This window comes from Nicotiana tabacum, chromosome 7 (genome assembly GCF_000715075.1).
Source record: "Nicotiana tabacum cultivar K326 chromosome 7, ASM71507v2, whole genome shotgun sequence".
Lineage (NCBI taxonomy): Eukaryota > Viridiplantae > Streptophyta > Magnoliopsida > Solanales > Solanaceae > Nicotiana > Nicotiana tabacum.
In genome coordinates this window covers 12756886-12782874 of record NC_134086.1, presented here as the reverse complement: position 1 = coordinate 12782874, position 25989 = coordinate 12756886, and the positions used below count along the sequence as shown (strand labels likewise).

General features: G+C 37.6%; 3 protein-coding genes across 3 annotated transcripts; 2 read left to right on the top strand and 1 right to left on the bottom strand.

The window, feature by feature from the left end:
• Nucleotides 1-1863: 1863 nt before the first annotated feature.
• On the top strand, nt 1864-3680 carry LOC107759807 (F-box/kelch-repeat protein At3g23880). Its single transcript, XM_016577822.2, has one exon. It carries the CDS (start codon nt 1979-1981, stop codon nt 3152-3154), a length of 1176 nt encoding a protein of 391 aa, XP_016433308.1. The 5' UTR covers nt 1864-1978; the 3' UTR covers nt 3155-3680.
• A 1467-nt stretch (nt 3681-5147) lies between these two features.
• On the top strand, nt 5148-6530 carry LOC107759808 (NADPH-dependent oxidoreductase 2-alkenal reductase-like). Its single transcript, XM_075256948.1, has one exon. The coding sequence runs from the start codon at nt 5242-5244 to the stop codon at nt 6280-6282; it is 1041 nt and encodes a 346-aa protein (XP_075113049.1). The 5' UTR covers nt 5148-5241; the 3' UTR covers nt 6283-6530.
• Nucleotides 6531-7982: 1452 nt separating this feature from the next.
• Nucleotides 7983-9277, bottom strand: LOC107759805 (F-box/kelch-repeat protein At3g23880-like). The gene is made up of 2 exons (XM_016577821.2): nt 9269-9277; nt 7983-8710 (listed from the first exon to the last, which is right to left on the bottom strand). The coding sequence occupies exons 1-2, from the start codon at nt 9275-9277 to the stop codon at nt 8003-8005; spliced, it is 717 nt and encodes a 238-aa protein (XP_016433307.2). The 3' UTR covers nt 7983-8002.
• Between the last annotated feature and the right edge of the window lie 16712 nt (nt 9278-25989).

Below are 25989 nucleotides of genomic sequence, written 5' to 3'. Positions count from 1 at the left end.
GGAATCAATGCTTTTTCTCCTAACATGTCTGAACCATCTCAGTCGCAACTCCCGCATCTTGTCCTCCACAGAGGCTACTCCCACTCTGTCCCGGATAGCTTCATTCTTAATCCTATCTCGCCTGGTACACCCACACATCCATCTCAACATCTTCATCTCTGCTACTCTCATCTTCTTCACGTGGAAGTTCTTGACTGCCCAACACTCAGCCCCATACAACATAGCAGGTCGAACCACCACTCGATAAAACTTACCCTAAATCTTAAAGGCACAGTCCTATCACATAGGACACCAGAAGCGAGCCTCCACTTCATCCATTCCGCTCCGATGTGATGTGTGACATCTTCGTCAATCTCCCCATCACCCTGTATAATAGACCCGAGATACCAAACAAATACAAAAATAATATATTTCAATAAAAAATGTGACATGAACTAATGTTGTTGGCATTACTACCAGAATGATAAGTTCTACAAAGATTTTTTTATAATGAAGTATGAGAATTGGTCTTTGAGAAGCACATCTAACATTCATTTAAATTGACCTCTCCATGAATGCTCAACAATTGAAGTGCATAATTAACATACCATATGTTGTGTCGGGTAAGAGAAAAAGCATCACATTGAGTTCGAAACCTAAATAATGGTATTTTGGACTCAAAATTCCTTTATACAGTTAAAAAAAGTTACATTTCTAACTAAAATGCAGTATTATACTGCGTTTTAGTTTATCGAAAAGTTAGCCGTTAAAGGAAAACGTAGTATAATATCGCATTTTAATTAATAATTTATTTTTTAAATGTAAAACGCAGTATAATACTATGTTTTATTAAAACATTATACATAACGAAAAATTATTGCCAGGCGACTAAAAAAATAACTATCATATATTATTAAGAAAATTCTCCCGTAAAAATATGTTAATAGATGATATGTTTGTCAATTTTTTTAATTTTTACTAACTATATATTTACTTATAAAAAATATAACAAAGTAAGAGTGAAATAATATCCATGTAAGAAAAAAATTCGACAAAATCGAACCAATCCAAACCGATATAATTGGTTTAGTTTGGTTTTGATAAAAATCGAACTAACCCGGTCCATGTACACCGTACCCCTAGTTATAGTCTCAAAACATTTTATGCCTACATTTTATGTCATTGTTCTGGTATCTATTGAATTCCCCTTATGTACACAGTGGAAGCTTTAACATATTTGGAGAATGAAAATTTTGTATTGCAGACGTTACAGTGAATATTTCCAATGAAAAACATATTTTGCTCGCACCAAACCCTCTACAATTTATATTGATGAAAAGAGAAAAAAAAGTAAAATGCACAAAGAGGGATGAAGCGTGAGTGCCATGAGAAAGAGAGCGTACTTAGCTATGCCACGATATGTAGTGAGTCTTCGATTTTAATTAATCTTCCAGACATAAATGAGAAGGTGACTAGAAGACTTTATAGTCAATGAACATACACCTTCGTTCATTTTGTCAAAAGAAGATTAAAAAATGAACAGTCACTTTTCTTCATTAGTAGAGAAAATGAAATGGTGGATAAACACGTTATAGACAATGAGCAGTTACTTTTTTATTTTCTGGAATTAGTTAAACTTGAAAATAGAGTAAATAGCAAAAAAATGTGATAAAAGATAAATGGTTTTCCTAATCATATAGAGTGCGATGTCACATGGACTGTTATGTTTATAAATATATACATAAATATAGATTTCTTGGCCCCTATATTATATAAATATATAGATTTCTTGCCACCTGGACTGTTATGTTTATCGTTTGGACCATTAAAACTTTCTGGCTGAAATTAATTTAGACTTTATTATAAGGACTTCCATTGCAACTTGTCTTATAACCTTTACCAAAAAATTTGGAGAAAACCCCAAAGTCAGCTATCCAAAGACTTCTATCATATCTCTCCTCACCTCCTCCACATCCCTATCTAGAAGACCTTTGCTTCAATGGAAAATCAAAAGCCAATAATAATTCAAATATCTGGAAAAAAACCCACAAAAATTTCCCAAGATTTATTGCAACTTTCATGCCTTCCAGATGAAATTATCATTGAAATTCTCATAAGGTTGCCAGTAAAATCCCTGTTGAAATTAAGGTGTGTTTCAAAATCTTGGCTTTATTTACTGTCAAGTCCACATTTTATCAAAACCCAAATCAAATTTTCTGCTCAAGATGACAAAAATGTGAATCTTAGACTTGCTATAGTAGCTTCAGTATCAGGTTTAGTGGGTAAAATGAGCTCTATTTACTCTCTAGTGTGTGAAAAAAATTCTTCAATGAATGTTGCTAATCTTGATTATACTTTGAAAGCCCCTATTGGATCTGCAAAATTTGTGGGTTCTTGTAATGGATTGTTATGTTTAACAGCAGTGTCATTAAAAATGATTTTGTGGAACCCATCAACTGGAAAATACAAAGAATTTCAAGATTCATTTGTTCAAAGTGGTGTAAGTTATTATGTTAGATATGGGTTTGGTTATGATGGTAGTAATGATGATTATAAGGTTGTTAAGATCTTTAGTTTTCCTAAGGATGAGGGGAAATATGAGAATATGGTTAAGATTTATAGCTTAAGGGCTAATTCTTGGACAATGATTGAGGGGTTTAATAGTGGTTATGTGAATGCTCAATCAGGGGTGTTTGTGAATGGAGTTCTTCACTGGGAGGTAAGCCAGTGTCGCGATTCAGGTGCTTCTTCGGAGATTATGACTTTTGATTTGGCTACTGAGACGTATGGAGTAATGGTGTTGCCTCGTTGTGGAAATGGAAATGAAGACTTCAGTTGGATGTTAAGTGTTTTAGGTGGATGTTTAGTTGCCTGTTGCAACTATTATCCGGATAAGACTGATTTGTGGGTGATGACGGAGTATGGTGTGGAGAATTCATGGACTAAGTTGGTTTCACTCTCGTCACCCTTTGGTCGTATGGGTTATATATCACCTTTGTTTGTGTCAGAGAATGGTGACGAAGTTTTAGTGAAGCTTGGCACGGATATAAGTTTGTGCAACTCGAGGAATGCTTCGTACAGATCCTTGGATATTCATTCATCAGGTCGTTGTCTTCAAGTACAAGCAGTTACTTATATTGAGAGTCTAGCTTCACCTCATGTTGGCGATAAGTAATTAGCTTGGCAAATTATGACTTTGGATTTGGTTAATGGTTACTGTGACGTATGTGATAATGGCGTGGCCTAGTTGTGGAAATGGAAACTGTAATTGGATGTTAACTGTAGATAGGCCGGATTTTGTGATGAAGGAATATGGCATGGAGAATTCATAGACTAAATTGGTTTCTCTCGTCTCCCTTCGATCGTAGGGGTTATATTTTACCTCAGTGTCAGAGAATGGTGATGAAGTTTTAGTGAAACTCAGTTCAGATGCAATGTGTACTACTCGGGGAATGCTTCGTACAAATCCCTGAAGATTCTTGTATCAGGTCGTTGTCTTCAAATACAAGCTGTTACTTATGTTGAGACTTGAGAGTCTAGCTTCACCTCATGTTGGTGATAAGTAATTTAGCTTACACTAGGAAAGCAGATAAATTAATTTGCTTGTGCTCTTTCCTCAGATGGTTTATTAGTTAGGTTGCATCAGATGTTGTATTGTTGCATGTTTTATCTAGTCAAGTGGTTGGCAGAGTTATTTTTAATGCTAAGTTCTTGTTGTTCGGCTACTTGTCTTATACCCTCTTTGGCCAAGCTGGAAAAGCCATTTTCCGAAAGTGTTTTTTTCAAAAGTACTTTTGATGAAAAACAGTTTGTGTTTGACTAATTAATTTGAAAAGCACTTCTAAGCAGCAATTTGTGTTTGGCCAAACTTTTTAAAAGTGCTTCTAAGTGTATTTTTCTCAAAAGTGCTTATCAAAAAAGTGATTCGGGTAAGAAGTTACTTTTTTCTGGTTCTCCACAACTGCTTCTGTTTCTGCTTCTACTCAAAAACACTTTTTTTTTTCTTGGCCAAACACTTACAACTTTGGGAATAAAAATACTTTTCAGCTTGGAGAAGCTTGGCCAAACAGGCTATTAATCTTCTTTGAAAAGTTCAGACGCTATATTCTGTTCCTACTTGCAGGCTATCAAATTTTAAAATTGCTTTTTTATTCTGTTATAATTCTGGAAATTGAGCCAAATCCTGCCGTCCATACTCAGTTAAAATGGTTGATAGAGAGTTGGAAGCCTAAAATGGTTTAAAATAACTATGAGGTAATCTATGTTGCTCGGACTCTCCAAAACTGTTGCGGCACCCGTGTCGGATCCTTCAAAAATGCACTAAATTTGGAGGATCCGATATGCACTCAATACCATTTTTGAAGAGTCCGAGTAACATAAGAGGTAATCCTATACCTTCCTGTGAGTCTGCCAATGTAAATCCCTTGAGCTGGTGGTAAGATCGCAATGCTTAATGTGTGGATTAAATGTGCATGGCGTGGTCCCTACTCAGCCACAGATAAGAGCCTTGTATTTAAGTAGAGAAGGATAAAGGTGCGAGCTATAGTCTACTGAGTTTCAACCTCTCGAAAGATATGAAAGATCTCCCTCCAAACTGTACATACGACTTTTGGGGAAAGATTAAACACAAGCAAAATCTGTGCCACTAACCCTCGAGAATTTCTCGGTTATCCAAAAAAAAGGATCTGATTTACATGAAAATCGTAGTAACTAGATCTTTCTATTTTGATATTAATTTACCCATTGGTCCTTGTAAATGTAGTTAAATTAACACGTTTTTCTCAATCATAGCTTACCTAGTCAAGAAGTTACTTGAAGGCAATTACAAACAACAACAACATACCTAGTAATCTCCCACACCGTGAGGTCTGGTTGAAGGCAATTACAAAGACGAAAGGAAACAACAAAAAGCTTAGTTATGAGCGGCAAGGACTGCTGCTTAAATTGTCTTTTTCTTACCCATTTCTATAAATATATGATACTAATGATAGTGACAATCTTGATGCTAGCGACGATCTATTTTAATTAAGACGGCATAACAGAATCTATGCGCTTGTCATTTTCTTCATTTTGGGGTTGCTGCCGCCACATTAATCTAATGAGAATTTGCAAAAGAAACAGTGATCTAATGTTTTTCATCAGTATATAAGGACCTAAAAATGGCCAGAGTCATATGTGTCTTTTTGAGAGTATTTTCTGTAACATTTTTCTGCACTTCTTCCCCTATCTTAATATTGTGTCAAACCAAAAGATACCTACAAGATGGAAGTAAAGAACAACTATGTAGCAATAAAATCCAACATAAATGGTGCACCAGAAGAATCAGACTTTGAGATAAAAGTCGAAAACCTCTCCCTTATGGTTGAGCCAGAGTCTAAGGAGGTTATTGTCAAGAATCTTTTTTTATCAATTGATCCATATCAAATAAACCGGATGAAGAGCCAAAGTTCATCGCAAGCAGCAATCAGTTTTGCAGCAGCCATTACTCCTGGGGATGCCATTGACACTTATGGTGTGGGAAGAGTGTTAGTTTCTCATCGGCCCGACTTCAAGAAAGATGATTTGGTTGCAGGGCTTCTTACCTGGGGAGAGTACACTAGAGTAAAAGAGGGTTCGCTATTGAATAAACTTGATCCTCTGGGGTTTCCCTTATCCTACCATGTTGGAGTTTTTGGATTCAGTGGACTTGCAGCCTATGGTGGATTTTTCGATATTTGTAAGCCAAGACCAGGAGAGAAAGTTTTCGTGTCTGCTGCTTCTGGTTCAATAGGAAATTTAGTAGGACAGTATGCTAAATTACTTGGATGTTATGTTGTTGGCTCTGCTGGTAGCCAAGAAAAGGTAAAGTTGCTCAAAGAAACACTAGGTTTCGACGATGCATTCAATTATAAACAAGAAACTGACCTTAAGTCTGCTCTCAAGAGGTGTTTCCCTCAAGGGATTGATGTCTACTTCGACAACGTGGGAGGCAAGATGCTAGAAGCAGCAGTGGCAAACATGAACTCATTCGGTAGAGTAGCCATATGTGGGGTTATTTCTGAGTACGCGAATGCTAGCACACGAGCTGCACCCGAGATGTTGGATATAGTCTACAAGAGGATTACAATCCAAGGTTTCCTAGCAGCTGATCTTATGAAAGTGTACGCAGATTTCCTGTCGAAAACTGTTGAGTATCTACAAGCTGGAAAACTTAAGGCCATTGAGGATGTTTCACAAGGTGTTGAAAGCATTCCTTCTGCTTTTATTGGACTATTCTGTGGTGATAATATAGGCAAAAAGATTGTGAAAATTGCAGATGAATAAAAAAAATTCATGATTGTTGGCCTATTTATTCATGAATTAGCTAGTTCAAGGAGTGGACTGAATGAAGGGGAAAAAAGAGTCAAGAACTTACTTCCATTTAATTAGGGACGATTTCTTATCAGTGCTGGTAATACTGTGGGAATACACTGAGCATGTTATTATATATCTTATCGTTGCTTCTTTCAAGTTGTAATGCATTTGAACATTCATCTTCCATTTAATGCAATCAAATTGTTGTTGGTTTTCTTTTTCATGAATCCTTGATTGAAACTAACTTCGTCACCCTACAATAACAACCACAATTGCGCCTTTATCCCAAATTAGTTCGAGGCGGCTATGGATCTTCTATATCAACTCCGTTCTATTTGAATTCATCTCATTTCAATACCCAATACTGTCTTCTAAGAAAATCTGGGAATTCTCTAGTACTATAGATTCTCTAAATCTCACATCTATCCCAACGACAACATCAACTACACTTCAATCTTAAATAAGTTGGGGGCCGGCGATATGAATCCTCATTTCTTTCTGTAAGCTGAACTCATATCATCAACATTACCACACCTATCACAACACTGACATATAAATTCGTGACCTAAACCTGTTTCTTCTTTTTTCTTGTATCAAATGAAATTCCTAGCATAACCCAACTTATAACACATTAAAAGAAAAAGATTTCCTTCACACATTATAACATCGTCTTGCAGAGCCCAGCTGCTAAACATAGTGGAAAAGTACATCTTTAACGAGGACCTCAAGACCACCAGTCCACCACAAGGCAACAACAAACTCAGTAGTTTCCCACAAGTGAAGTCTGGGGAGGGTAAGATCTACGCAGTCTTACCCCTACCCCTGGAAAGGCAGAGAAGACCACACAAGAATAAACAAAATAAAGCATATGCTAGTAGCTTTTTTGTTTGTTTTTCTTCTTAATTATGTTTTCAAAATTCAAGGTCCTACCACAGTTCCTGGGGAGCAAAGAACATGCCAAAACTTACATTGGAACAACTTGCAGCACTTAGATTTTAAGTAATCAACCTAAAACCAGTTGAGCAAACAATCCCCATTTTGTAATTAAGCTATCCAACTCTGTCGTATAATCAAGTTTTTCTTTATGTCCTCGACGGGACATAATAAAGTTTTCGCTCACCTGGTTATTCAACAGCCTATCAAAATGAACTGAATTACTCCAGGAACTTTCATGAAGCTCAAGAGAAGATGATCAGTACACAGTTTATTAATGAATTCAAGAGCTATATATTAACAAAATCTTTCCTATTTAGCATAGATCTTTAGTGAATTCATTGATCTTGTAACAGCAGGGTGCATGATATGAATTGTACAGAAAAGGTAGAACATCAATTGAGCATGATAATAGTAGCATTGGTCAGTTCAACGTTGCTGTAGGCCAAGCACCTTACAAGATAAGTTAAGGGGCAGCCCGGTTCACTAAGTTCCGGGGAAGGACCGGACCACAAGGGTCTATTGTACGCAGTCTTACCTTGCATTTCTGCAAGAGGCTGTTTCCACGGCTCGAACCTGTGACTTCTTTGTCACATGACAGCAACTTTACCGGTTACGCCAAGGCTCCTCTTACAAGATAAGTTAGAATGTAAAAAATACAATGACAAGACAGTATGTTATCAATAAATCTGAGAACAGGGCCATTAGAAAGATCTTTTTCCTTCTATTTGCCTTCACACTGTAACCAGTCATAAGATCATTCAAAATGAGATGAAGCAAAGCTTTCAAAGTATGTGGCCACTTGAAATTCAAGAAAATCACCCGACAGATAACTGTGAAGTCGCTTGAATGATCCATTTCTTGAATTGTATAGTGATATCTCTCCGCCAAGCTTCAGCAGAACTTCAACACCATTCTCTTCCGCAAACAACGGTGAGATATAACCCCTACAATCAACGGGTGATGAGATGGTAACCAATTTAGTCCAGGATTTCTCGATACTGTACTCCTTCATCACCCACAAGTCTGCCCTATTTGGTTCATCATAGTTACAACAAGCAACTAAATACCCTCTTGAAACACCTAATGTCCAATAAATACATCCATCTTCATAAATAGGCAATGCTATTTTTTCGAATCTCTCTGCAGCCAAATCCAAAGTAACAATCTCCCAAGAAGCACTCAAACGATGACGATAACATTCTTCCCAATGAAGAGCCCCGTTTGCAAACACAACCAACTTTCCATTTATATAACCACTATTAAAACCTTGTATAGTTGACCAAGAACTAGCTTTTAAGCTATAAACCTCAATCATGTTCTCATATCTGCCCTCAATCTGAGTAAAACTAAAGATCGTCACAACCTTATAATTTTCGGTAGATGCATCATGACCACCTTCATGAAAAAGGGCAACCCAGTACACTAACCTCTCACTATGCGCAGGGTCCGGGGATGGGCCAGACTACAAGGGTCTATCGTACGCAGTCTTACCCTGCATTTCTGCAAGAGGCTGTTTCCACGGCTCGAATCCCCAACAGGTCACATGGCAGCAACTTTACCAGTTACGCCAATGCTCCCCTTCTATCATAATAAAGCATAAAATCACAAAATATGTTTAACTTTCCACTACATGGGTTCAATAGCATTAGTGTAAATGAGTCATTGCGTAAACAAATTAACCCATTACAAGAACCCAAAACCCGAGCCGAGGGAGACAAATATTTAGGAGGACAACGACTATGTTTAGACACAGTAAGAGATGAATTTTCACATGCGCGCTATGGTGTAAACATGACAAAATTTTACCACAGCAAGTCTATAATCAGTTGATTTGGGGTTCTGTTTGATAAAATTGACATGGGTTTTGTGGAATTCAGTACTTGAGAGTAAAGAAAGCCATGATTTATTTTGGGAAAAGGTCCAAATGTACGCATATACTTTTGAATATTTACTACATTTAACCTCGGTTATACTATTCGGTCAAATTTGTTCCTAAAGTTATACTATCCGGTCAAATTACCCCTATCATTAGCAAATTTTTAAAATTACCCCTCAATCCGTCAAGTAACCCAAAATCTCCCAAATTACTTTTATTTAAATCACTTGTTCTTTTTCTTGATCCGGTATTTTCAAAATAGCGTTCATAGTGTACACCACCCACAAGCCAATTGCACCACCCACCGCCCTACTCAAAAGCATGATGCACAAAGCATCTTGCGTTTAAACAGAGTATGGGAAACTGAGGAAGGGCCGCACCCCAATAGGATGCAATGTAGCCAGCCTAACCTAATGCAAGCATCAACCACTGATTCGATGGCTCGAAAGCGAATTCAGAATTTGAACTACCGATTTAACTTTTAAAGTTTTTAATATTGACTATATTTTAAAATTTACGGGTTTAGATCAACTATATGTTGTAATCTCAGTGAATTTTTATACATAAATTTATGCATCACGTCAAAATTATTGGATTCACGTGAATCTGGTGCTATAAGACTGCATCCACCTCTGGCCCTACTCTCAACTTTTTTTAACATTCCAAGCCTTTATATTTACGTCGGCCAATACAACAGTCAACAGTCCAAATGTAGCAACTGTATGCTATTTACAGAAGCAAAACTAGCAAAAAAGCATGGCTTTTCTAATCTAAACTTCTAATGCTTTAGGGCTTCTAGCATCTGTAAGAGTGATTCAACATCATTTTACATGATCCAATCTACTCAATCAGCAAATTACAAAAGTATATATTTGGACTTTTAATGATAGAATCAGCAGCGTCATCTAAACATCTTCTACTCATTTTTCCACCAAATGCAAGTTGGTATCGTATTCCACAATCTATGCCTTTTCTTCTATGTCTAATTCTGCCTCATTACTGGTTGCGCGCATCTCAACTAAATCCACAAGGTACCTCTTCTCTCTGTTTTCTACCAAAGAAGCTTCAAGGTATGTGCTGCCATTGACTTGGTTCAAGATTATAGATTCCTATTTCTTAGATTGGTTAATCAGGTTGATTCATTTTCTAATGTTTATATTACTGTAAAAAGATAATGACAAAAAATAACATAACATAAGCATAGCTCCTACATACATTGCAACGGGCAAACTTCAATAGTCCACACAAAATTCATGTGCCATATCTGTAGCATGCCGCCTCCACCACTGGTCTCCAAATCAGCTGGTCTCCAAATCAATGAACAAACTTTTATGGATTGGTGATCCAACCCGGTAACGAACTATCATCTGACCATTCTGAACTATAATCAGATCCAGTTACGATAAGATTTTCATTATGACGATTCCAGTCGACACAATGGATACCAACATTATGTGCTTTGTCAACCTGTTGAGCAGGTTTATAACAAACTCGAGCATAATATTAGGCGTGAATCATCACCAAGGCTACAAAATTCCTGTGAACATGAAGGGTGAAATTGAACATCTTTAACAGTATCCTTGTGACCTTCGAAGGTACCACGTGGAAGAACGGAATGAATATTCGCAGACTTAATTGACAAGTTCAGATCAAAATATACCGTTAGCGGGAGAAATCACCAAGGGCCAATGACACACGGTTCGAAACTCGATAGATAATGGTCCAGCCCTTCTATTCTTCTCGACTTAAATATCAGGTTTATGTCTACGACAGAACTTGAATATATACATGAGGTGCGCCTAACCCATACATCACAAGCTAAACTCTTACCACTAGACTAAAGCACCGGAAGCAATTAAAGAAGCTAAATCAAACAACAAACAGAGGAAGCGCTACACCTAAGCGTCATCTGCACGTTCATCTGCCACGATTTCCATGTCACTGGTAGTCATTCTTCTTATTGTTAGGGATATAGTAGATATGCCCTAGATCCAATATCATATTTCATGATTTGAACATATTTTTGTGAACGTTATTTGATATAAAATATATATGGCATTTGATATTCTTTTATCATATTTATTATTAATTGTTTGATTAATTTGATAAGGTCCTTGATTAAATTTTGAGACTTGTCATCGTGATAGAGATGATGATAATGAGAGAAAAGTCTCTTACAATTTAATCTAAATTTGTTCTTGATCGTAGGATTATTAATTTGGACATTAGTAATCCGGTTAGATCAATATTTATGTGATCGTCTTTATGGGATAAAGATTAGTTGATCTCATTAACTAAATCACATAGATAGATGATGCATATAGAGATATGATCATTGAACCGACTCATTGGATAATTCCTAATGGTTAGAATTACCATAAACTGTCAATAGGATATTCTCTTGAAGAATGTGATGTAAGAATTTCCTTTGACATGAGATTGTCATAGTAATTGACAAGTTATTTGTTGTGATTTAATACTAGACACCTATGGACCTAGGGCGATAGTTGAAAGGATATTGGGTACGATTGAATACTTGTAGAATTAGTGATTGATCAAGATGGAATCTGTCAACTCTTGGTAATGAGTTTAAGCTCCATGTTGTCATGAATTATAAACGACCAAATTAAAACTTTGGCTAGGGCAATTGAATGAAAGAAGAAAAGAGTTTCTTAGGTCATTCAATGGTCGATTATATTTGACATGAACACATAGTTGGTCGCCTATTAGGATTTGACAATTGAACCATATCCTAGGGTGATCCAGAGCTATAAGGACAGAAGGAATTACTACATTATTCTTCTACGAGTTCTTGAGAGTAAATTGTATACTTCATGCTATCCGGTCGTTAAGGAGTGTTGCTAGACGCCACCCTTGATTAGTATATTGATATGATCAATTTACTACCGGTTTAGTATTGAACCTATGGGGTCACACACTAACGAGTGTTCTGATCTTTGCTAAAGAATTAATTAACTTATTATTTGATAATTGAATTAAAGAATTTAATTAGTCAAATAAATTTAGTTATTACACTACTAGAAATCCGGTAAAAAGTGACCAAAGTTGGTCGATTATAGGCCTAAAAGCGACCAAAAAGCGACCAAACATGCCTGGTCGCAATATTGCTGGTCCCTTTATTTTAGGGACGAAAGTTGGTCGCTAATTAGTGACCAACTTTGGTCTCTAAGGTAAAAGGACTAAATATTCTGATTTTGACTTTAGTGACCAACTTTGGTCGCTATATTAATTTAATAATATAAATTTGGCGACCAAAGTTGGTCTCTACATATGAAATATGTTGTTTTTAATTTATCATTAATCATTAGAAAGCGACCAACTTTGGTCTCTAATCCAAATATTATATTTTAAAATCTGGACAATAGAGACCAAAGTTGGTCGCTAAATTCAAGAATTTAATTTTTTTTAAAGATAAGCGACCAACATTGGTCGCTATATTTCCAAAAATTGTATTTTTTTTAATAGAAATCTGGGCAGGTAGCGACCAAGGTTGGTCGTTATTGCCCAGAAAATTATTATTTTTTATAGTGAAATGCGACCAAAGTTGGTCGCTTTTCTTGGTATATTTTTGGCAAAAACTGCCTGTTTTGGTAGCTACACCACCTGCCAGCTTACCAAACATCCTAAACAGGCATTTTATGCCAGCAACAATCAATAGAACTAACACATTAAGCTAACAAAACTAAGTTCACGCTTATTACAAGCCCATTCGAACTAAAAAGAACTAACACAATAGAACTAAATTTTTTTGTCTAGTTCAAAGTATATAAAGTACTCAAGGAGTGTTCTTTCAGCATCCTCGTCCGAAAGTTGGATTGCCTCGCCCGATTCATTAGGTGGTTGACTGCGTATGAATTCCCCCACGTCAGCTGCATGTGAAGCGAACCTATATGAAAAATTATATATATTGAATTAGTATTTCAAAATTTATATAAAAGTAAATCAAAATACTTAATGAAAAGTAAAAAACTTACATGTATATAGTCGAGGCTCGACCCTCCTTTCTGAATCAGTCTCTTTCTTCTTCTTTACAATACGAGTTTCATTGAATAGCTCATCTTGCTTCATTGGCATCATAAAGCTGTCTAGTGGCTTTGGTGATTATCCTCGTGGTACTATTACTCGGGATGAACTTGGATACAGAGAATAACTTGGATACAGTACCTGACAGGGTGTGTCTTTGATCAATTGTTGATCTCTATAGCTACAATGATAATGAGAAGGCAACGACATGTGTTTCAAAATAGTGATGGTATAGGTATGATTTAACATTTCCTAAGTAGATAAAAGAGGTTATAGAGGAATTCTCTACTTCACTTTCCAAGAGGAAAAGAAGTTTGATTGATAGTGACAACGTTGATGAAGACGGAATGTTTTCCGTTGGTCATGGCAGTTCCCATAAAGCGGGGATCATAAGACTCTATGATGACAAAGATTATAGGAAGTTTTGTTCTAAACTTTCTTTCAAGGTCTGATCCGTACAAGCTTAATATGATATTGGTGATATTTCTTCGGATTCAGACAATGATTTGACCGACAAAAGTATGAAAATGCTCTTAAAAAGAATTAAAGGTAAAATGTTTTTCTTGGTAGAGAAGGATGCTGAAATTTTTTTACCTTTAATTCTTTTGAAGAGCATTTCCATACTTTTGTCGGTCAAATCATTGTCTGAATCCGAAGAAATATCACCAATATCACATTAAGCTTGTACGGATCAGACTTGAAAGAAAATTTAGAACAAAACTTCCTATAATCTCTGTCATCATAGAGTCTTATGATCCCCATTCTATGGGAACTGCCATGACCAACGGAACACATTCCGTCTTCATCAACCTTGTCACTCTCAATTAAACTTCTTTCCTCATGGAAAATGAAGTACAAAATTACTCTATAAGCTCTTCTTTTATCTACTTAGAAAATACTAAATTCCTACCTACACCATTACTATTTGAAACTGTAACGACCCGACCGGTCGTTTTGAGCTACGCCGCGTCATTCAGCAAATTGAGGCCATGAGCGGCTTCATCTCAGGTATATTGACTTGTGTGTACGGTCAGAATTAAAATTCAGGAAGTTTGAAGTCAAATCTAAATGGAAATTCTCATTTTGAAAGCTTAAAATTGAAGAAATGAACTAGGATTAGAATTTTGAGTAAACGACCTCGGAATTGAGATCTGAAAGTTCCAGCATGTTCGTATGATGATTTCGGACTTGAGCGTGTGTCCGGATTTGGTTTTGGATAACCCGTGAGCATTTCGGTGTATATTGTGGAAGTTAGTATTTTAGAAGAATTTCATAAATTTGGGTTGGAAGGCATTTCAGAGTTATAGATGTGTGTTTGGGATTCCGAGTCTGGGAATAGCTCCGTATGGTGATTCTGGAGTTGGGAGCACGATCGGAAGTGAATTCGGATATCCGGAGGTCATTTTGAAGTCATTTGGCTAAATATAGAAATTTGAAGGTTTTTGAGAAAATTCGACCGGAAGTGGAAATTTTGATATCGGGGTCGGAATGCAATTCCGAAAGTTGGTACAAGTCCGTAATGTCGAATATGACTTGTTGCAAAATTTGAAGTCATTCGGACTAGTTTTGGTAAGGTTTGAGACACTTAGTCTCTTTTAAGGAAGCTTAAGTTGGAAAAGTCAACCGGATATTGACTTATGTGTTAGAGGGCTCTAAATGTGGATTTTATGGTTTGGATAGCTTCGTTAGGTGATTTGGGACTTATGAGTGTGTCCGGAATATTTTTGTGATGACCGGTGTAGAATTAAGCTTGAATTGGCGAAGTTAGTATTTTGGCGAATTCCGGTTGATAGGTGAGATTTTGATCCGGGAGTCGGAATGGAATTCCGAGAATTTCTGTAGATTTGTTATGTCATTTGTGATGTGTGTGCAAAATTTCAGGTCATTCGGACATCGTTTGGTCGGGTTTTGATCGAAAGTGTATTTTCAGAAGTTTTTGGAAACTTAGGCTTGAATTCGATGATGATTTGATGTTTTGATGTTATTTTGGGTGTTTCGAAGGTTGGGACAAGTTTGAATGATATTGTGGGACATGTTAATATAATTGGTTAAGATCCCGAGGGCCTCGGGTGGATTTCGGAAGGTTAACGGAATGAAATTCGGACCAAAAAGAAAAGAAAAAGCTGCAGAAATTTCTGCTGCAATTTTCTGATTCGGGGAGCCTACTTTAGAAGCTCATATCTCGGGATATATAAAGAGTTATATGGTGTACAACCTATCAAATTAAAGATCTTCGAGTCTAGTTTCTAAATCTTCAATCCGTTTGTCATTTGGATACTTATACAAGACGTTATGGGTGTTTAAACAGAAGGTGTCCGACAAGGAAAATTTTTAATAGGATGTACAACTTGTATAGCACAAGTGCAAGGTACAACTCGACGAAGCACGGGCAGATTCTTTTAAACACGGATTTGGCTTATTTCTTTCATTTCTTTCATTTGACTTGGATTATTTTGGAGAGAATTTCAAGGGGGATTTCATCAAGCATCAAAGGTAAGTTGTTTCTACTTATTTCCAAGTTAAATACATGGATTAGAGCTGAAAACTCAAGTAAATTATGGACAAAAATGGTGGTTTAGAGCTTGAAACTTAAGAGAATTAAATGGTGATTTGAGGGGTCAAATGAACTCCGATTTTTATGAATTTGATATGTATAGACCCGTGGCGAGATAAGGGTCGTGTTGATGTAAAAAATTTCTGAATTTTGAGACGTGGGCCCGGGGCTCGGGTTTTGCTAATTTCGGGATTTTCGACATTTTTCGAGTCTTTTCGATTGGGTTATATTCCCTTAGCCTATTGTAACGTATTTGTTGTGGTTTTGACTAGATTCGACGCGCGAAGAGGTCGATTCAAGAGGAAAGGGCATTGCGGACTAGTCTACGGCCGGTTAGAGGTGAGTAATAGATGTAAATGCTGTTCTGAGGGTTTGAAACCCCGGACTTTCACATCGTAACGCTATATTGAGGCGTGACACGTACTCCATGGCGAGTGCGGGGTCGGATACTATTGGGGATTGTGACTTGGTCCATCCTGTGTGATGTTTATACTATACTGGTGATTGATACACATACTTTATTGATATTACTGGGCTTGATGCCATGTTTAGGGCCTTGTACCGATTTGTAAAATCCTTAGAGGATTGATATTACTGCTTAGCATGATTTGCATATCATTTAATTTCAGTCCAAGGTTTTAAATGTTGTTTTGCAAACTCAGCCATAATTCTAAGTGTTGAAAACTTAAATGATATTTTTAAATGTATTCCGGGCTGGGAACTTCTGTTTTGTAAATGCCCAAGGGGCTTATTATATTATTTTCTGGACTGATTATAAAGTGACTTGAAACAATGGTAACAATGACACTGTGTGATATACTTGAAACAGTGGTAACAATGACACTGTGTGATATACTTGAAATAGTGGTAACAATGACACTGGATGATATACTTGAACAGTGGTAACAATGACACTGTATGATATAAATTGGTCAGGTAACAATGGCTGATCGGTCAGGTAACAATAATTGACCAAGATATTGCGCTTGGGCTGTAGGATCCCCTCCGGAGTCTATACACACCCCCAGTGAGCGCCGTCGACGATAAATAAATATGGATGGCTCGGGTTGCACGCCGCAGTGGGTACTGGAATGTACCATCATATGCATTGCATTGCATTCATGCATTTGTTCATTATTTGTTGTTGTGATATTTCTGGAGATATTTATCTGCTTTTGCTGGTGCTATCTGATCCTTGAGTGTTGGGGCCCGAGTGGCTGACCAGGAACGAAGATATTGCCCGAGGGGCGGGTTTCTGTGCATAGTGACACCGATGGCTGGAATTATTTTGCAACTGTTAAAAAGATTATTTTCAAAAGAGGTTTAAAACTGAGTCAGATATTTTATAAAGGATTTTCATGGAATTGCTGTTTTCAAAAAGGGTTGTACCGTCTTAGATAGCATGATGAAGTGTTCTTACGTGATTTCTTATCGCTCAGTTATTATTTACTATTATTACCACTGAGTTGGAAGTACTCACTTTACTCCATGCACCTCGCGTGCAGTTGCAGGTACTGTTCACCCGGTAGCGGGTTATTAGCGGACTGAAGGTATACTATTGTAGCTGAGCAAGGTGACCGTCAGCGTTCACGACACCGTATTTCTTCATTGGTTCTAAATTCCATTCTGTATATTGCTGGTCTTGTATTAGTATTTAGATCTTTAGATGCTCGTGGCTTGTGACACCCCGATTTCGGGCTGAGTCGGGATGGTTTCCATTATTCTATCATGTTTACTTCGCACTTGTGATTATATTATCTGCGAATTAGACTTATTCCTGCTAAGTAATTATAAAGAGATGTATTGTTTTGTTGTTGGCTGGCCTTGTCCCCACGAGAGGCGCCATCACGACCGGGTTGGGATTTTGGGTCGTGACAAGTTGGTATCAGAGCCTAGGTTACTTGGTCTCACGAGTCATGAGCTGGTTTAGTAGAGTCTCGCGGATCGGTATGGAGACGTCTGTACTTATCCTCGGGAGACTGCAGAACCTTTAGGAAAACTTCACATTCTTGAATTCTTATTGTGCGTCCTCGATTCAGCTTGAAAAGAAACTTTTGAAATTCCTTCCGCGTGATCGTATGCACCAACAGGCGCTCAGTATCAGATGTGTCTCGATGGCTTTTGATTCCCCGATCGAGGGGCGAGGTGTAATCTCTGTGAGTTTGAAGTTAGACCAATCAGGAGGACTTAAGGCCAAATCTTTGCCAATGGCTTGAGCACCGAGGTGCTGATTTTGTGAGCAAGTGTTTTGAACTCATATGTTCATTATTGTCCTTGTTAGCCGGAATGGAGGTTGGATATCCACGTGATGAGTATGTTAGTGTTGCGAGGTGTATTTGTACGACTTGGTAGTGGCGAAGAAGCCTACTGGATAGTAGATGAACTGTTAAGTGATTCGTTTCTTATTGTGATTTGTTGAGTAGCCCGAGTTATGGGCGCGTGAAGAATATTTTTCGTGTCTCCTAGTTAGATAAGTCTGGGAGCTGAGATCGCTTCCGTAAATGTATTATGACGAAATCGTTGAGTCAAGGAGACCACCTTGAAGGTCGAAAATATTAAAGGAAGAATATGTTCCTACTTGGTTGAATAGCCCAATAATGGAGGGTTGAAGGGTATTTTCTATGTGTTATGATTCAAATAGGTGCAACGCATGTCCATGTATCAATTTAGATTTATGTAATTGATATGCATTGTGATGCTTTGTCAAGTTTTGGATGTGTTGTTAGGATGATTTTGGTGATTCTCTGGCAGGTGGATATGACCAATTACAAAGGAGGCTCTGTCGAAATTTTTGAAACATTTAGGACTTAAAAAAAAAATTTGGTCGCCTAGAGAGTGGGCTTAACTGTTGTGTGAGTAAATGCAAGAATTGCAGAAGAGTTAAAATTCCAAATGATTCGTGTTTCCACGAGCTTATGATGGAGTGAGTTTAATCTCACCATGATATTACGACAACAATAGAGTATATGTGTTGTGATCTATGGCTTCGAGCCAAGTTGGGGAGCTTACTGTTGATTAGCTGATTGCACAGTTTAATACCTGCGTGAATTCTGGTTATTGGCGTATTGGTGGGTTATTGCAGCTACGGAAAATGACCATGAGTGGTCATTTGAGTAAATGAATTGTTGGATGCATGCTATGGTTAGCCTTATTGGCTCATGTTCAGACTTGAGGGAAGATTCATGATTTATGCCTCGTATAGGTGCAGGCTTTGAGGGAAGTGATCCCTCTAGGTGCTTTATCGAGAGGGTATTCAAATGTTATAAAATTCAGTAGAGTTGGTTGCATTCGGGGCCAAGTCAGAGGTGGGTGGCTCTCAATAGCGGTCCTAGTTAATTCAAGAGGTAAAGTGTAGTGCCTAATGATTTTGAGTCTATAAGTACGATTAAGAGTCAAGCTTTTGAAGCAGCTTATGAAGAAAGGCACAGAATGTTCTAAGATGTTTTGACTTGCGATGTAGCATTTGAGAGACATGGAATGGTCATGGTATTTGAGACAGGATGGTCTCGTGATTTAAGGTCACTCGGGGTGAGTTTGGTTGAAATAAGTTAGGTGTTAAAGGGAGATATTATTATTTCTAAGGCAATCAAGGATAAATTGGAAGGAAGTAGATTGATTAGCCATAGTTGAGTTGGTATACTGGTGTCAGTGATCGGTTCATTTAGCGTAATCGAGTTATGAATGTGAGGCTTGTCGGCCGCAGTGATTGATGTTATTCTAAAACATTCTTTTGTTAGGGCCTATTATGAGTAGGCGGATCCCAGAAAGTGTTATGGTGGCTTGGATAACTACTTAGAGATTGGCATATTCGACGATTATGAGGATTCGCTGTATGCTGCTATAGTTCTCCTGAAGTGAGTTAAATGGAAAGTCTTATGTGATGAAGTATTAGCCTATCGGCGGTTCCAGAGTTGTGATGGAAATCGCGTCTATCGTATATTGGCACGTGAGGTGCGGTGAGTGGTATGGAATTTGAAGTAAGGACCAAGGTTGCAGTTTGGTCAATGACTGTGATGTCACGATCTCAGATGAGCAGTATATGAGTTTCAGTGTTTTGAGTAAGATGGGTATTGACGTCAGTATCACCTGAGGTCGGTGTTCTGTGAGAAAGGCTTTGCATCCTGGTTAGGGATTCTTGATCGCTTTTCAGCGTTAGTGCAGCTGGTGGTTTGGATGTGCAGACCCGTTAATTATTTCGGAAGATAGTGGGAGCTTGTCCCACAGGAATATTGTATAAGTGTGACATGTAGTCACTTGATTAATTAGAAATTTAAACCAAGTATGAGGATTTTGGTAATATCATTCATTTGAGAATTTATGCCTGGAGGGCACTCTGTTTATTGGGTTATGGACCTGTGAAAGATTATTGGCCTAGCTTGGCACGATCAGGATCGACTTGAGGTCGGTTGATAGGTTTAAATGTGGAAGTGAGCCTTACGTCAGGCCAGTTGTGTTTATTTCAGTAATGCACTCTTTATGGAAGGATAGTCGCGTTCTTATTTCGTGGTCAGTTAATTCATGTAAAGATATATTGCACCATATGAGTTGTGAGACGGCTTGGTAAATTCCTTATGTGTTGAGGTTCCGCTCAACGGTGATGTTATATGAGCAGGATGATACTTAGATCATGTATCACACCTCAGTTGTGCTTGAGTTTGTAGCCTATAGCGCTATATGTTTCCTTGGGAATGATATTATGCACCTTAGTGTGTTTATGACCGATATTCGGTATTTTGATGTGATGAGCTATTCAGCTCGACGTATATCTCCTTATGTGAGTTCTATATGTGGATCGGGTGACACACCGCCATGGGTATGTTGTTTGGATCGGGTTGCACGCCGCAACAATGTGATGTTCAGTTCAGTGCCCATATTTGCTTTTGTGTGTTCTGTTTCCCTGTTTTCTGAGGAAGTCTATGTTAGTGTGCGAGTTGAGTAGTTCCTTCTAGAGTTCGCCTTCCTTTTGTATCGCGTTCGAATTGATAGCATACTGGCACATTGTGGCGTCTTGTGGGATTTTTGATTATGTCTGAGGTGGCTTATTGCCTGAGCAGTTCGTACTGGGTGAGACGAGGTTACTAGATTTGGGGTCAGTGCAAACTGATTATATGAGGTATATTATAGAGCAAAGATCATTCTTTGGTTTGCGACAAGGTAATTGAACTTGTCAGGAGTGTAGATCCAATGAATTGTTGATTCAGCAGTTGGTTGTGAATTTCGGCACATCTCTTCAGTCGTATCGGTGTTAAAAAAAATATAAAAATATAAAAAAAAAAACTAGAGCAAGACCTGTGTAGATCATGAGATGCAATGGGAGCATCAGATTCGTGGAATTTCGACCATTATGTTTAAAGAATGTTATTGTGGTTCTATGAGTAAGTGATGCAAAGTGTGAATTCAACAAAGTTATGCAGTCATGTTTGAGTACAACGTGTGGAGATTGATATGGTGGTCGTATGATGGAAACAGGCTTGGCAGGGAAATTCAGGATGTTGGAATTGGTCCTAATGGCTTATTTGCTTGAATAAATAAGTATATCTACAGAATTATCGAGCTAATGTGCTCAACGGAGTAGTGGTAGCATGGGAAGGTGCATGATGTGTTAAACAAGTGATTTTGGACAACTTCAGTGTAGTTCTCAGCACGTTCGAGGACGAACGTATGTTTAAGTGGGGGAGATTATAACGACCCGACCGGTCGTTTTGAGCTACGACGCGTCATTCAGCAGTTTGAGGTCATGAGCGGCTTCATCTCAGGTATATTGACTTGTGTGTACGGTCAGAATTAAAATTCAGGAAGTTTGGAGTCAAATCTAAATGGAAATTCTCATTTTGAAAGCTTAAAATTGAAGAAATAAACTAGGATTAGAATTTTGAGTAAACGACCTCGGAATTGAGATCTGAAAGTTCCAGCATGTTCGTATGATGATTTCGGACTTGAGCGTGTGTCCGGATTTGGTTTTGGATAACCCGTGAGCATTTCGGCATATATTGTGGAAGTTAGTATTTTAGAAGAATTTCATAAATTTGGGTTGGAAGGCATTTCAGAGTTATAGATGTGTGTTTGGGATTCCGAGTCTGGGAATAGCTCCGTATGGTGATTCTGGAGTTGGGAGCATGATCGGAAGTGAATTCGGATATCCGGAGGTCATTTTGAAGTCATTTGGCTAAATATAGAAATTTGAAGGTTTTTGAGAAAATTCGACCGGAAGTGGAAATTTTGATATCGGGGTCGGAATGCAATTCCGAAAGTTGGTACAAGTCCGTAATGTCGAATATGACTTGTGTGCAAAATTTGAAGTCATTCGGACTAGTTTTGGTAAGGTTTGAGACACTTAGTCTCTTTTAAGGAAGCTTAAGTTGGAAAAGTCAACCGGATATTGACTTATGTGTTAGAGGGCTCAAAATGTGGATTTTATGGTTTGGATAGCTTCGTTAGGTGATTTGGGACTTATGAGTGTGTCCGGAATATTTTTGTGATGACCGGTGTAGAATTAAGCTTGAATTGGCGAAGTTAGTATTTTGGCGAATTCCGGTTGATAGGTGAGATTTTGATCCAGGAGTCGGAATGGAATTCCGAGAATTGTTGTAGCTTTGTTATGTCATTTGTGATGTGTGTGCAAAATTTCAGGTCATTCTGACATCGTTTGGTCGGGTTTTTGATCGAAAGTGTATTTTCGGAAGTTTTTGGAAACTTAGGCTTGAATTCGATGATGATTTGATGTTTTGATGTTATTTTGGGTGTTTTGAAGGTTGGGACAAGTTTGAATGATATTGTGGGACATGTTGATATAATTGGTTAAGATCCCGAGGGCCTCGGGTGGATTTCGGAAAGTTAACGGAATGAAATTCGGACCAAAAAGAAAAGAAAAAGCTGCAGAAATTTCTGCTGCAATTTTCTGATTCGGGGAGCCTACTTTAGAAGCTCATATCCCGGGATATATAAAGAGTTATATGGTGTACAACCTATCAAATTAAAGATCTTCGAGTCTAGTTTCTAAATCTTCAATCCGTTTGTCATTTGGATACTTATACAAGACGTTATGGGTGTTTAAACGGAAGGTGTCCGACAAGGAAGATTTTTAATAGGATGTACAACTTGTATAGCACAAGTGCAAGCTACAACTCGACGAAGCACGGACAGATTCTTTTAAACACGGATTTGGCTTATTTCTTTTATTTCTTTCATTTGGCTTGGATTATTTTGGAGAGAATTTCAAGGAGGATTTCATCAAGCATCAAAGGTGAGTTGTTTCTACTTATTTCCAAGTTAAATACATGGATTAGAGCTGAAAACTCAAGTAAATTATGGACAAAAATGGTGGTTTAGGGCTTGAAACTTAAGAGAATTAAATGGTGATTTGAGGGGTCAAATGAACTCCGATTTTTGTGAATTTGGTATGTATAGACCCGTGGCGAGATAAGGGTCGTATTGATGTAAAAAATTTCTGAATTTTGAGACGTGGGCCCGGGGCTCGGGTTTTGCTAATTTCGAGATTTTTGACATTTTTCGAGTCTTTTCGATTGGGTTATATTCCCTTAGCCTATTGTAACGTATTTGTTGTGGTTTTGACTAGATTCGACGCGCGAAGAGGTCGATTCAAGAGGAAAGGGCATTGCGGACTAGTCTACGGCCGGTTAGAGGTGAGTAATAGATGTAAATGCTGTTCTGAGGGTTTGAAACCCCGGACTTTCACATCGTAACGCTATATTGAGGCGTGACACGTACTCCATGGCGAGTGCGGGGTCGGATACTATTGGGGATTGTGACTTGGTCCATCCTGTGTGATGTTTATACTATACTGGTGATTGATACACATACTTTATTGATATTACTGGGCTTGATGCCATGTTTAGGGCCTTGTGCTAATTTGTAAAATCCTTAGAGGATTGATATTACTGCTTAGCATGATTTGCATATCAGTTAATTTCAGTCCAAGGTTTTAAATGTTGTTTTGCAAACTCAGCCATAATTCTAAGTGTTGGAAACTTAAATGATATTTTTAAATGTATTCCGGGCTGGGAACTTCTGTTTTATAAATGCCCAAGGGGCTTATTATATTATTTTCTGGACTGATTATAAAGTGACTTGAAACAGTGGTAACAATGACACTGTGTGATATACTTGAAACAGTGGTAACAATGACACTGTGTGATATACTTGAAACAGTGGTAACAATGACACTGTGTGATATACTTGAAATAGTGGTAACAATGACACTGGATGATATACTTGAACAGTGGTAACAATGGCACTGTATGATATAAATTGGTCAGGTAACAATGGCTGACCGGTCAGGTAACAATGACTGACCAAGATATTGCGCTTGGGCTGTAGGAGCCCCTCCGGAGTCTGTACACACCCCCAGTGAGCGTCGTCGACGATAAATAAATATGGATGGCTCGGGCTGCACGCCGCAGTGGGTACTGGAATGTACCATCATATGCATTGCATTGCATTCATGCATTTGTTCATTATTTGTTGTTGTGATATTTCTGGAGATATTTATCTGCTTTTGCTGGTGCTATCTGATCCTTGAGTGTTGGGGCCCGAGTGGCTGACCAGGAACGAAGATATTGCCCGAGGGGCGGGTTTCTGTGCATAGTGACACCGATGGCTGGAATTATTTTGCAACTGTTAAAAAGATTATTTTCAAAAGAGGTTTAAAACTGAGTCAGATATTTTATAAAGGATTTTCATGGAATTACTGTTTTCAAAAAGGGTTGTACCGTCTTAGATAGCATGATGAAGTGTTCTTACGTGATTTCTTATCGCTCAGTTATTATTTACTCTTATTACCACTGAGTTGGAAGTACTCACTTTACTCCCTGCACCTCGCGTGCAGTTGCAGGTACTGTTCACCTGGTAATGGGTTATTAGCGGACTGAAGGTATACTATTGTAGCTGAGCAAGGTGACCGTCAGCGTTCACGACACCGTATTTCTTCATTGGTTCTAAATTCCATTCTGTATATTGCTGGTCTTGTATTAATATTTAGATCTTTAGATGCTCGTGGCTTGTGACACCCCGATTTCGGGCTGAGTCGGGATGGTTTCCATTATTCTATCATGTTTACTTCGCACTTGTGATTATATTATCTGCGAATTAGACTTATTCCTGCTAAGTAATTATAAAGAGATGTATTGTTTTGTTGTTGGCTGGACTTGTCCCCACGAGAGGCGCCATCACGACCGGGTTGGGATTTTGGGTCGTGACAGAAACACATGCCATTGCCTTCTCATCATCATTGTCGCTAATGAGAAGAACAATTAAAGGCACACTTTGCCAGGTACTGTGTCTTAGTTATTCTTGGTGGAAGTTCTATTGCATGTCTAATAACGTCATCAACCTCTTCTAATAATCCTCTGGCAATCTAAAATTCCAAAACATAAACTAAAAGTTCAATTCATATCCTAAACCTTCAATTCATATCCACAAAAGTTCAAGTCATATCCTAAAGGTTCAACTCATATCGTAAAAAGTTCAAGTCATATCGTAAAATTTCAATTTATATCGTACAAGTTCAATTCACAAGAACAAAACCTAAAAACTAAAAGTTCATCAATTCTTATCCTACGAGTTTAAACATAAACTAAAAGTTCAATTTATACCTTAAAGGTTTAATTCATATCCACAAAAGTTCAAGTCATATCCTAAAAATTCTATTTATATCCTAAAAATTCTACTCATATCCTAAAAGTTTCAATTTATATCCTACAAGTTCAATTCACAAGAACAAAACCTAAAAACTAAAAGTTATATTCATATCCTACGAGTTTAAACATAAACTAAAAGTTCAAGTCATATCCTAAAGGTTCAATATATATGCTAAAGGTTCAATTTATTTCCTAAAAGTTCAACTCATATCCTAAAAGTTTTAATTCATATCCTAAAAAGTTCAAGTCATACATAAAAGCTTCAGTTTATATCCTACAAGTTCAATTCACAAAAACAAAACCTAAAAACTAAAAGTTATATTCATATCTTACGAGTTTAAACATAAACTAAAACTTCAAGTCATATCCTAAAGGTTCAATACATATCCTAAAGGTTCAATTTATTTCCTAAAAGTTCAACTCATATCCTAAAAGATTCAACTCATATCGTAAAAAGTTCAAGTCATACATAAAAGCTTCAATTTATATCGTACAAGTTCACTTCACAAGAACAAAACCTAAAAACTAAAAGTTCATCAATTCTTATCCTACGAGTTTAAACATAAAATAAAAGTTCAATTTATATCCTAACGGTTCAATTCATATCCACA

Excerpts from the sequence above, each read along its gene's own strand:
- LOC107759807 (XM_016577822.2), top strand. The coding sequence starts at position 1,979 with ATGGAAAATCAAAAGCCAATAATAATTCAAATATCTGGAAAAAAACCC.
- LOC107759808 (XM_075256948.1), top strand. The coding sequence starts at position 5,242 with ATGGAAGTAAAGAACAACTATGTAGCAATAAAATCCAACATAAATGGT.